The sequence below is a fragment of the Saimiri boliviensis genome, chromosome 12, assembly GCF_048565385.1.
Source record: "Saimiri boliviensis isolate mSaiBol1 chromosome 12, mSaiBol1.pri, whole genome shotgun sequence".
Lineage (NCBI taxonomy): Eukaryota > Metazoa > Chordata > Mammalia > Primates > Cebidae > Saimiri > Saimiri boliviensis.
The window spans coordinates 82,067,729-82,081,228 of NC_133460.1; the positions used below are offsets into that span (position 1 = coordinate 82,067,729).

Genomic DNA, 13,500 nt, shown 5'->3' on the forward strand with positions numbered 1-13,500 from the left:
TAAACTGATCAGGCAGGGGCCCAGTGACTCACGCCGTTAATCCCAGCACTTTGGGAGGCTGAGGTGGGCAGATTCCTTACGCCCAGGAGTTTGAGACCAGTCTGGACTATATGGCAAATCCTGCCTCTACAAAAAATACAAAAATTAGCTGGGCATGGTAGCACTCTCCTGGAATCCCAGCTACTTGGGGAGCTGATCAGCTACTGCACTCCAACCTGAGTGACGGAGTGAGACTTTGCCTTAAAAAAGAAAAGAAACGGGCCGGGCGCGGTGGCTCAAGCCTGTAATCCCAGCACTTTGGGAGGCCAAGGCGGGTGGATCACGAGGTCGAGAGATCGAGACCATCCTGGTCAACATGGTGAAACCCCGTCTCTACTAAAAGTGCAAAAAATTAGCTGGGCATGGTGGCGCGTGCCTGTAATCCCAGCTACTCAGGAGGCTGAGGCAGGAGAATTGCCTGAACCCAGGAGGCGGAGGTTGCGGTGAGCCGAGATCAAGCCATTGCACTCCAGCCTCGGTAACAAGAGCGAAACTCCGTCTCAAAAAAAAAAAAAAAAAAAAAAAAGAAACGAATCACATTTTGGTAGACCTAAATAACAAAATGGGTGTAAAAATATTTTATTTTATTTATTTATTTATTTTTGAGACAGTCTTATTCTATTACCCAGGGTGGAGTATAGTAGTGTAATCTCGGTTCACTGCCACCTCTGCCTCCAGGGTTCAAGCAATTCTCAAGCCTCAGCTTCCCAAGTAGCTGGGATTACAGGTGCATGCCACCATGACAGGCTAATTTTTCAGTAGAGATGGGTTTTCACCATGCTGGCCAGGCTGGTCTCAAACTCCTGACCTCAAATCATCTGCTCTCCTTGGCCTCCCAAAGTACTGGGATTACAGGTGTGAGCCACTATGACTGGCCTGAAAATTTAATTTTTAAATTTTAACTACTCATCATTTAAAACACTTGATGTATTCACTAGGAAACATGTATTTGTTACAACCTGGTGAATAGGTTTGTAGTAACTCACAGCAGGCGAATCTACTTGTGCAACGATAAATGTTATGAACTCTAAATACATTAAAATCAAGTATTTCCAATGAAAATTTAACATCTAGGCTGGGAGCAATGGCTCACGCCTATAATCCCCACACTTTGGGAGGCTGAGGCGGGTGGATCATGAGATCAGAAGTTCAGGACCAGCCTGGCCAAGACAGTGAAACTCTGTCTCTACTAAAAATACAAAAAGCTAAATCAGGCGTGGTGGCAGGTGCCTGTAATTCCAGCTACTCAAGAGGCTGAGGCAGAGAACTGCTTGAACCTAGAAGGCAGAGGTTGCAGTGAGCTGAGATCACGCCACTGTACTCCAGACTGGGCAACAGAGGGAGACTCTGTCTCAAAAAAAAAAAAAAAAATTTAGCATCTAAGTAGAGGTATATGAGTAAATTATACACTAGATCTTGAAGACTTCGTATCATAAAAATAATGCTGTAGTAAAATACATTGATTATACATTGAAACGGTAATATTTTAAAGATACTGAGTTAAGGCCGGGCGTGGTGGCTCACACCTATAATCCCAGCACTTGGGAGTCCAAGGCAGGTGGATCATGAGGTCAAGAGATCAAGACTGTCCTAGCCAACATGGTGAAACTTCATTTCTACTAAAAATACAAAAATTAGCTGGGTGCTTGTAGTCCCAGCTACTCAGAAGACTGAGGCAAGAGAACCGCTTGAACCCAGGAGGCAGAGCCGAGACTGCACCACCGCACTCCAGCCTGGGTGACAGAGCGAGACTCCCTCTCCAAAACACACACACACAAAAACAAAAACAAGCCGGGCACAGTGGTATTACAGTATCACGCCTGTAATCCCAGCACTTTGGGAGGCCAAGGCGGGTAGATCACGAGGTCAAGAGATCGAGACCATCTTGGTCAACATGGTGAAACCCCATCTCTACTAAAAATACAAAAAATTAGCTGGGCATGGTGGCGCATGCCTGTAATCCCAGCTACTCGGGAGGCTGAGGCAGGAGAACTGCCTGAACCCAGGAGGCGGAGGTTGCGGTGAGCCGAGATCGTGCCATTGCACTCCAGCCTGGGTAACAAGAGTGAAACTCTGTCTCAGGAAAAAAAAAAAAAGATACTGAGTTAAATAAAGTATATTGTTAAGATTAATTTTTTTTTTTTTTTTGAGACAGAGTTTCGCTCTTGTTACCGAGGCTGGAGGGCAATGGCGCGATCTCGGCTCACCGCAACCTCCGCCTCCTGGGTTCAGGCAATTCTCCTGCCTCAGCCTCCCGAGTAGCTGGGACTACAGGCATGCGCCACCATGCCCAGCTAATTTTTGTATTTTTAGTAGTGACGGGGTTTCACCGTGTTGACCAGGATGGTCTCGATCTCTTGACCTCGTGATCCACCCGCCTCGGCCTCCCAAAGTGCTGGGATTACAGGCTTGAGCCACCACGCCCGGCCCTGTTTAAGTTTTTAATATGGCTACTAAAAAATTTTAAGTTAGGCCAGGCGCAGTGGCTCACGCCTTTAATCCCAGCACTTTTGGGGATCACCTGAGGTCAGGATTTTGAGACCAGCCTGGCCAACATGGAGAAACCCCATCTCTACTAAAAATACAAAAAAATTAGCCAAGCATGGTGGTGCATGCCTATAATCCCAGCTACTCGGGCGGCTGAGACAGGAGAATCCTTGAACCCAGCAGGTGATGGCAATGAGCCGAGATCACGCCATTGCACTCCAGCCTGGGTAACAAGAGCGAAACTCTGTGTCAAAAAAAAAAAACGCAATTTTTAATTACATATGTGGCTTGAATTAAGATTACTATTGGGCCGGCGCGGTGGCTCAAGCCTGTAATCCCAGCACTTTGGGAGGCCGAGGCGGGTGGATCATGAGGTCAAGAGATCGAGACCATCCTGGTCAACATGGTGAAACCCTGTCTCTACTAAAAATACAAAAAACTAGCTGGGTGTGATGGCACCTGCCTGTAATCCCAGCTACTCGGGAGGCTGAGGAAGGAGAATTGCCTGAACCCAGGAGGCAGAGGTTGCGGTGAGCCAAGATGGCGCCATTGCACTCCAGCCTGGGTAACAAGAGCAAAACTCCGTCTCAAAAAAAAAAAAAAAAGACAGAGCTGGTCCAGGAAGACAGACAATGACACATTAACAGTAGCTACTGTGACAAGTTGGGGGAACAACCGTCACATTTTATTCTTCTATCATTTTGGTATTTAGAATTTTCACTTTTTTATTTCAGTAACAAAAAATATATATAACTTTATAGATAACATAATAAAAGTAAATTAAATTTAGTTCTTGCTAGATAAAACGTTTCCTAATCACTGTTACTGAGCATTTATTTACTCAACATATTTTTATTGAAAATACTCTGGGCCGGGCTTGGTGGCTCAAGCCTGTAATCCCAGCACTTTGGGAGGCCGAGGCGGGTGGATCACGAGGTCCAGAGATCGAGACCATCCTGGTCAACATGGTGAAACTCCATCTCAAAAAAAAATAAATAAATAAAATACTCTGTGTACAAAGTACTGTGTTAGGTATAGCTGAGGAGAGAAATTTTTGGAAAATATTTCTACCATCAAGTACTTTACACTTCAGCAGGGAAGATGTTCTTATAAAAAGCATCAAGTGGGCCGGGCGCGGTGCCTTATGCCTGTAATCCAAGCACTTTGGAGGCCAAGGCGGGCGGATCACCTGAGGTCAGGAGCTCAAGACCAGCCTGACCAACATGGTGAAATCCCGTCTTAAAAAAAAAAAAAAAAAAAAGCATCAAGTAGCATCAAGTGGAACCTGCCCTAGGAAGGGACACAAAAGGCAGAGAGATGACACAACATCCAGAAATACCAGCTGTTGTCACCGGAGACCAGTCAGCCAGAGCTGAAAAAAGGGCATGAGTTGGCCCCTCCTCACCGTCCCATGGTTCTCCTGACCCTCGCCCCTACCTCCTTGTGGGCAGCCGAGTTGGACTCCCAGAAGCGCTGCACTTTGCTGAAGGTGACGTTTGTGCAGTCGGAAAGACCACTCAGGAAGGTGCCTGAGGACTTCTCGGTGACAGCCAGCTCCGCCTCTTCTTCCATGGGCGTCCCAGGGGCTTCCTTCTTGCCCAGGCGCAAGGACCCTGACTGCAGCTCATTATGTAACTTCACAGCATCGACTGTCAGGTCACTCGCTCCTGAAAGCCAGAGGCACAAGATAAGGCCCAAGCCTCCTTTTGGTCAAGAAAACAGAACAACCCCTAGGAAACAAACGAGTCTCCAACCCGAGAGGCTGAATTCTGCCTCATAAACCCATTGCATGCCTAAAACTTGAAAAGCCAAGGAGAAAGGGAATCCTCCATATACAAGTTTCCGCTTCCCTGTAGCCATGGCATAAACGCCAGTGGCAATCAGCTGGGAGCTACATTCAGATAACCTGGAAAATAAATGAAGGTGAACGCGGTCTGTAAAGAGCCATCCAAGGTTCATTACAGCCATGAGTCCCAACTCTGACACCCGCGGTGCCTTACACAAGACATTTCCCTACTGTGAACCTCAGTTTCCATATCTGCTAAATTGGAAAGGTTGCCCTTCAGAGCGGGCTCCAGATCCGACATCCTAAGAAATGGAAGTTCCAATGCCTGGCCCCGGACTCTCCCAGAGGCCCCAGACTCATCTGGACCCAGATCTGCCCGGAACCCCACCGCCGGCTGCGCTCGGGTCCCAACCCGGCTACCTGACGGCCGACTGAAGAAGCGGCTGCGGGCCGCCTGGCGGTGGCAGCAGATGACGGGGTTGCTGTCGCTGCTGTGGCCTTTCTTCCAGCGCTTCAACTTAGCTGAGACACCAGAGGGCAACTTCCCCGAGCGACCCATTTTGACTAAGCCGTGGCTGGGAGTGAGCTTAGATGACCAGCTTCCAGGTACGTAGAAACACGCTCAGCACCCACGTGGATACCCTCTACCCTTCACTTCCTCTTCTTCTGGCGTCACTTCCGGATTCGTGCCTATTACTATGGCAAAACAGTCAACATCCGGTGTTACGCCTCCTCCTGGCTTCGGATTGGGAGGCGCTCCAAGGAGATCCGTTGCTAGGGAGGAAGTTGGGTTGCTAAGGGTTCTCTGGGCTTCTTACTCCAGCCAGGACAAGGTTTCAGGGCCACAGGAGTGAGCCTTAAAAAACTGGAGTTCAAGCTGGGCGCTGTGGCTCAAGCCTGTAATCCCAGCACTTTAGGAGGCCGAGGCGGGTGGATCACGAGGTCAAGAGACCGAGACCATCCTGACCACCATGGTGAAACCCCATCTCTACTAAAATACAAAAATTAGCTGGGCATGGTGGCCCGCGCCTGTAATCCCAGCTCCTCGGGAGGGTGAGGCACAAGAATCACTTGAACCCAGGAGGTTTTCTCCAGCTTTATGGGCTTTCCTGTATTCCAGTGATCTTTTCTTTTTCCTTTTTTTTTTTTTTTTTTGAGACGGAGTTTTCGCTCTTGTTACCGAGGCTGGAGTGCAATGGCGCGATCTCGGCTCACTACAACCTCCGCCTCCTGGATTCAGGCAATTCTCCTGCCTCAGCCTCCTGAGTAGCTGGGATTACAGGCATGTGCCACCATGCCCAGCTAATTTTTTGTATTTTTAGTAGAAACGGGGTTTCACCATGTTGACCAGGATGGTCTCAATCTCTCGACCTCGTGATCCACCCACCTTGGCCTCCCAAAGTGCTGGGATTACAGGCTTGAGCCACCGCGCCCGGCCCTCTTTTTTTTTTTTTTTTTGAGACGGAGTTTTGCTCTTGTTACCCACGCTGGAGTGCAATGGCGCGATCTCGGCTCACCGCAACCTCCGCCTCCTGGGTTCAGGCAATTCTCCTGCCTCAGCCTTCTGAGTAGCTGAGATTACAGGCATGCGCCACCATGCCCAGCTGATTTTTTATATTTTTAGTAGAGATGGGGTTTCACCATGTTGACCAGGATGGTCTCGATCTCTTGACCTCATGATCCACCCGCCTCGGCCTCCCAAAGTGCTGGGATTACAGGCTTGAGCCACCGCGCCCGGCCCAATTTTTTGTATTTTTTAGTAGAAACAGGGTTTCACCATGTTGACCAGGATGGTCTCGATCTCTTGACCTCATGATCCACCCGCCTCGGCCTCCCAAAGTGCTGGGATTACAGGCCTGAGCCACCGCACCCGGCCCAGAGATGTTTACTTATATGCAAAAAAAAGAAATATATGAGGATGTTCACAATGGACAAATAAAATGTCCATCAACAGTAGAATGATGGCTGGTGTGGTAGCTCACACCTGTAATCCCAGCACTTTGCGAGGCCAAGCAGGTGAATCACTTGAGGTCAGGAGGTCAAGACCAGCCTGGCCAATATGGTGAAACCCTGTCTTAAAAAAAAAAAAAAAAAAAAGGCCGGGCGCGGTGGCTCAAGCCTGTAATCCCAGCACTTTGGGAGGCCGAGGCGGGTGGATCACGAGGTCAAGAGATCGAGACCATCCTGGTCAACATGGTGAAACCCCGTCTCTACTAAAAATACAAAAAATTAGCTGGGCATGGTGGTGCATGCCTGTAATCCCAGCTACTCAGGAGGCTGAGGCAGGAGAATTGCCTGAACCCAGGAGGCGGAGGTTGCGGTAAGCCGAGATCGCGCCATTGCACTCCAGCCTGGGTAACAAGAGCGAAACTCCGTCTACAAAAAAAAAAAAAAAAAAAAAAAAAAAAAAAAGGCCAGGCGTGGTGGCTCACGCCTGTAATCCAAGCACTTTGGAGGCCGAGGCGGGTGGATCACCTGAGGTTGGGAGTTCAACAACAGCCTGACCAACATGGTGAAACCCCGTCTTTAAAAATTAAAAATAGGCCGGGTGCGGTGGCTCAAGCCTGTAATCCCAGCACTTTGGGAGGCCGAGGCGGGTGGATCACGAGGTCAAGAGATCGAGACCATCCTGGTCAACATGGTGAAACCCCGTCTCTACTAAAAATACAAAAAAATTAGCTGGGTATGGTGGTGCGTGCCTGTAATCCCAGCTACTCAGGAGGCTGAGACAGGAGAATTGCCTGAACCCAGGAGGCGGAGGTTGCGGTGAGCCGAGATCACGCCATTGCACTCCAGCCTGGGTAACAAGAGTGAAACACTGTTTCAAAAAAATAAAATAAAATAAAATAAAAAATAAAATAATAAAATAAAATAATAAAATAAAATAAAATATAAAAAATAAAAAAAAGAAAGAACATAAAAATAAAGAACAGTAGAATGAGGCTGGGTGCAGTGGTTCACCCCTGTAATCCTAGTGCTTTGGGAAGCTGAGGGAGGAGGATTGCTTGAGGCCAATAGTTCAAGGCTAGCCTGGGCAATATAATGAGACCCCATCTCTACAAAAAAATTTAAAAATTATCCACATGTGGTGGCATGCACCTGTAGTCCTAGGTACTCGGGAAACTAAGGCAGGAGGATCACTTGAGCCCAGGAATTCAAAGTTACTGTGAGCTATAATCCTGCCACTGCACTGCAGCCTGGGCAACAGAGTGAGACTCTTGTGTCTAAAATACATATAGCTAGATTAGACAGACATATAGACAGTAGGATGAATAATTTGTGACATATTGATATGTAACAGAATATTATAGGATTTGACTGTATGGCAATGAGAAGAAATTACTGCTACATATAACAACATGCATGACCTAGGTTGAGTGAAAGACTCTAGACACAAAAGAGTACATATTTATGATCCCATTTATTACTTATTTATTTATTTAGAGACAGAGTCTTCCTCCGTCACTCAAGCTGAAATACAGTGGCACAATCATGGCTTACTGCAGCCCTGACCTCCAGGCTCAAGCAATCCTCCCACCTTAGCCTCCTGAGTAGTTGGGACGGGCTTGCACTACCACGCCTGGCTAATTTTTTTGTTGCTGTTTGGTTTTTGTTTTTTTGAAATGGAATCTTGCTCTGTCCCCCAGGCAGGAGTGCAGTGGCACAATCTTGGCTCACTGTAACTTTCACCTCCCGGGTTCAAGCAATTCTCCTGCCTCAGTCTCCCCAGGTAGCTGGTACTACAGGTGCATGCCACCACATCTGGCTAATTATTTTTGTATTTTCAGTTAGATGGGTTTCACTCTGTTAGGATGGTCTCAATCTCCTGACCTCGTGATCCACCCACCTCGACCTCCCAAAGTGCTGGGATTACAGACGGGAGCCACCATGCCCAGCCTGCATGTGTATTACACTTCATGGGCTAACTAAAAATACAAAGTGGGCCAGGCGCAGTGGCTCATGCCTCTAATCACAGCACTTTGGGAGGCTGAGGCAGGTTGATAACTTGAGTCCAGGAGTTCGAGACCAGCCTGGGAAACAGAGTGAAACCTCATCTCTGCAAAAAATATGACAATTAGCCAGGCATGATGGCAAGCACCTGTACTCCCAGCTACTCGGAGGCTGATGTGGGAGAATCACCTGAATCTCAGGCTAGAGTGCAGCGACGCAATCTGGAGGTTGCAGTGAGTCCAGATTGCACCACTGCACTCTAGCCTGGGTGATGGAATGAGACTGTGTCTCAAAAAACAACAAAGGCCGGGTGCGGTGGCTCACACCTGTAATCCCAGCACTTTGGGAGGCCGAGGCAGGTGGATCACAAGGTCAAGAGATCAAGACCATCCTGGCAAAGATGGTGAAACCCCATCTCTACTAAAATATAAAACTTAAGGGCCGGGCGCGGTGGCTCACGCCTATAATCCCAGCACTTTGGGAGGCTGAGGCGGGTGGATCACGAGGTCAAGAGATCAAGACCATCCTGGTCAACATGGTGAAACCCCGTCTCTACTAAAAATACAAAAAAATTTAGCCAGACGTGGTGGCGCGTGCCTGTAATCCCAGCTACTTGGGAGGCTAAGGCAGGAGAATTGCTTGAACCCGGGAGGCAGAGGTTGCAGTGAGCCGAGATTGCACCATTGCACTCCAGCCTGGGTAACAAGAGTGAAACTCTGTCTCAAAAAAATATATATATATATAATATATATATATAAATATATATATTATATATTATATATTATATATATTATATATAAATTAGCTTGGTGTGGTGGTCGCGCGTCTGTAGTCTCAGCTACTTGGGAGGCTGAGGGAAGAGAATTGCTTGAACCTGGGAGGTGGAGGTTGCAGTGAGCCAAGATCGCGCCACTGCATTCCAGCCTGGCGCGTGGTGACAGAGTAAGACTCTTTCTCAAAAACAAAACAAACAAAGTGGTCCTCACACCTAGAGCAAAGAGAGCATAAAGTGTGCTAATGTGAGAAATTGTTGCTGCAGAGAAGACTGAAGTCAGCTCAGACTCTGGGCCCCCGCCCCTCCAGCCTCTGGAGACATCATCATCCTCCAGTGGGGCCTTGCGCCTGGAACACAGGCTGAGACCTTGGTGGAAAGGCAGAGAAAGGGAACTGGTGGCTGGGGGAGAAAGAGGAAGCAGAGTGTGGAAATTATTGTAATCAAACTGTGCTCATGACCAGAGGTCTAGACTTGGGACAACTGCTGAGAGAAGGTAGGTAAGGTGCTGGGCTTAAGACTGGATACACTTCACCTATAAACCAAGCAAGGAATTTATTTAACCTCTCTAAGTCTCCATTTTGTTATTTATTTATTTATTTATGCTTTTTTTAAAGTCTCCATTTTGTTATTTATTTATGCTTTTTTTTTTTTTTTTTAAGAGATAGTCTTGCTCTGTCGCCCAGGCTGAAGTGCAATGTTGTGATCTCGGCTCACTGAAACCTCCGTCTCTCGGGTTCAAACAATTCTCCTGCCTCAGCTTCCCGAGTAGCTGGAACTACAGGTGAACACCACCAAGCTCAGCTAATTTCTTTTGCATTTTAGTAGGAACGAGGTTTCACCATGTTGCCCGGGCTGGTCTGAAACTTCTGAGCTCATCAGTCAATCTGTCTGCCTTGGCCTCCCAAAGTATTTATACATTTTTTACACATTCTGATGTGTCATATTATTTAAAGTTGTGATAATACTTATATATATATATATCATATATATATTATATATATAATATATAATATATATATTATATATATGGAATCTTATTCTATTGCCCAGGCTGGAGTACAGGGGTGCAGTCTTGGCTCACTGCAACATTCACCTCCCCGGTTCAATCGATTCCCCTGCTTCAGTCTCCCAAGTAGCTGGGATTACAGGCACGTGCCACCAAGCCCAGATGATCTTTTGTAATTTTAGTAAAGACGGGGTTTCACCATGTCAGCCAGGCTGGTCTCGAATTCCTGACCACCCACCTTGGCCTCCCAAAGTGCTGGGATTACAGGTGCAAACCTCTGTGCTCGGCTGAATGTTGTGATAATTCTGAATCACTGGGCTGCTATCAGGATTCAGTATGAAATTGTGTATCTGTCAAGTTACGGACAACTCCAAAACATGTGTAGTGCTGTATTTTACAGAGGGTTCAGTGCTGCCTCTCTGCCACCAGAGGGAGTGCTACAAACAACCTGTTAGGGCTAAAACCCCGCAGAGAGCCTGCAATACCAACTAGTAGGCTGGGATTTTGCAAGTCACATGGAGAGATACAGAGGCCAAGGGTAGTGGCAGCCTTCCCATCCTTTTCACCCCTGAATTCCAGCAGCAACTCCCACCCAGAGGCTCTAGCTCTGTCCATGATCAGCCACTCTACATATGGCTAATAAGGACCACTTAGGTTGGGCGCAGTGGCTCACGCCATAATCCCAGCACTTTGGGAGGCCGAGGTGGGTGGATCATCTGAGATCGGGAGTTCGAGACTGGCGTGACCAACATGGAGAAACCCCATCTCTACTAAAAATACAAAATTAGCTGGGTGTGGTGGTAAATGCCTGTAATCCCAGCTACTCCGGAGGCTGAGGCAGGAGAATCACTTGAACTCAGGAGGAGGAGGTTTCGGTGAGCTGACATCACGCCATTGCACTCTAGCCTGGGCAACAAGAGCAAAATTCCATCTCAAAAAAAAAAAAAAAAGAAAAAGAAAAAAGAAAAAAGGACCACTCACATCTATAGGAGATAGGTCCTGCAGTTAGACTCTCTGGGTTGGAATTCAAGTACCACCACTTGCTCTGTGACCTTGAACAAGTCACCTTACTCTTCCCTGAGCCTCAGTTTCCCACATCTGTAAAATGGAGATGATAAGAATGCCTTCCCATATGGTTTAAGGGAACTAAATAAGATAATTTAAAGTGCTGAGCACACTGCCTGGTACATAGTGAGCATACAATAAATGTGAGCTCTTATTACAATCCAAAAAACTCTTCCTGGGTTCCAAAATATCTTTTTGTTCATTCTCTAAGTGAGGAGGAAAGAGCAGGTGTCCTCATTTCCCAGATGGGGAAACACAGTTCCAATGAGTTCAGTGACATCCCCAAGGTCACATAGTGAGCAGAAGTCAGGAGATCCAACTCTTAGCCCAGAATGGACCCCTCCCCATGTAGCACTGCTCTTAAAACTGTCTGCAAGGCTCCTGTGGAGGGAACAGAGATGCCACACCCAAAGTTCTGAGGCCATGGGGAGGAGGAAGGTCAGTTTTAGGTCAGCAAGTTGTAATCTGTTATGACACTGGACAGGAGGAAAGGGAAATTGAGGCTTAGCCTCTTGCCTTAAAGAGGAACCAGATGGTCTGGGTGTTTAACTTAGGGCTCAAGCTAAGGGCTCAGGGCATTTTGACAAACTCATTGTGGTGGCAGCTGCTCCGGAGGGTTTTCCTAACTGCTGGAGCTGTGTTAAAGCCCAGGCTTTGGACTTAGGAAGCCTGGGTTTGAAGCCACATCCCAGCTGTGTGACCTGGGTCAGGCAGCTGAGCTCTGTGAGCCACAGTCTCCTCATCTGAAGATGGGGTTGCTGTTATGAGACTACAATGACATAATCCACGTGAAATACTTAGCCCAGTGCCTGGCACAGCACTGCTGCAAGGGACAAGCGTCCCTCGGCTCCTGGGGCATTAGAATTCCATTTGATGCTGGGTATGGTGGCTCACGCCTATAATCCCAGCACTTTGGGAGGCTGAAGCGGGAGGATCATTTGAGCCCAGAAGTTCCAGACCAGCCTGTGCATCATGGAGAAACCCCAACTCTACAAAAAATACAAAAATTAGCTGGGAATGGGGATGTGCGCCTCTAGTCCCACCTACTCGGGAGGTTGAGGTGCAGGAGGTCAAGGCTGCAGTTAGCCATGGTTGCGCCACTCTGCAGTCCAGCCTGGGTGATAGAGTGAGACTCTGTCTCAAAAAAAAAAAAAAAAAAAAAAAAAAAATCCAAAAGCGAAAAAGAGCTTGCTTTCTAGAGTAATTCTTGGGGAAAAAGCCGGGGATGCTGCAGAGGAAGCATGTTCCCTCCTAGGCTGAGGAAGACAGGAATCTGGGCATGGCAGGGGGACTCTGCTCCAGGGGGACTCTCTCCACTTACTCTAAAATAAAACTGTTCCCCATTTATCACTTCACATTCTTCATTCTTCTCAGGGCCTCTGTATCAGTAAGGAATTGTGTTCAGCTGCTATAAGAGACTGCTACAGTGGTTTAAACAGGCAAGCATTAATTCTTTCACATTCAAGAAACAGAAATCAGGAGGTAATGGGCAGTCTAGGCTGCTACGGCAGCTCTACAGAATGCTCAGGATCCTGGGACCCCTGTCTTTTTCTGCTTCAACCTCCATAGCGTATGACTTCCATTTTCAGTGTCATCTTGTCCTCCGCAGATGGGCTGCAGGAGCTCCGACTGTCACACCAATGATCCAGGTCGAGGCCTAGTCTACACAGGAAGGAAGGGAGGAAGAGCCAAAAGATGCCCCTTCCATCCAAGTCAGTTCCACTTATACCTGATTGGCTAGAAGTTATTAATTTTTGGCCATATTTAGCTGCAGAAGGGGCTAGGAAATACAGTCTTTCAGTTGGGTAAGCTGCAGCTCACCCCCTGTGCTTATTGAGAGAAGAGAAGAATTGATACTGGGGAGGCAATTAGCAGCCTCTGGATCTCAGCTGGGTGTTAGGAGGACTGGTTATGACCAATTTAACCCAGTTACAACCCCAAAAGTTATTATTATTTGTTTTTTTGTTTGTTTGTTTGTTTGTTTGTTTGAGACGGAGTTTCGCTCTTGTTACCCAGGCTGGAGTGCAATGGCGCGATCTTGGCTCACCGCAACCTCCGCCTCCTGGGTTCAGGCAATTCTCCTGCCTCAGCCTCCTGAGTAGCTGGGATTACAGGCACGCGCCACCATGCCCAGCTAATTTTTAGTATTTTTAGTAGAGACGGGATTTCACCATGTTGACCAGGATGGTCTCGATCTCTCGACCTCGTGATCCACCCACCTCGGCCTCCCAAAGTGCTGGGATTACAGGCTTGAGCCACCGCACCCGGCTGAATTTTTTGTATTTTTAGTAGAGACGGGGTTTCACCATGTTGACCAGGATGGTCTCGATCTCTTGACCTCGTGATCCGCCCGCCTCGGCCTCCCAAAGTGCTGGGATTACAGGCTTGAGC

At 47.7% G+C, this 13,500-nt stretch overlaps 1 protein-coding gene across 2 annotated transcripts in view; it reads right to left on the minus strand.

Annotated features, from left to right (window-relative positions):
• RRP12 (ribosomal RNA processing 12 homolog) overlaps positions 1–13,500 on the minus strand; it is an 81,045-nt gene that overhangs the window by 44,918 nt on the left and 22,627 nt on the right. Inside the window, exons 3-4 of one of the 2 annotated variants that reach the window (XM_074382705.1) lie at positions 4,733–5,086; positions 3,964–4,193 (exon numbers count right to left, since the gene is read on the minus strand). In XM_074382705.1, the coding sequence (XP_074238806.1) occupies positions 3,964–4,193; positions 4,733–4,871 (369 nt within the window). In that variant the 5' untranslated portion in view covers positions 4,872–5,086. Of the gene's footprint in view, positions 1–3,963; positions 4,194–4,732; positions 5,570–13,500 lie in introns of those variants that run through there. The other variant, XM_010333227.3, reaches the window with a different exon arrangement.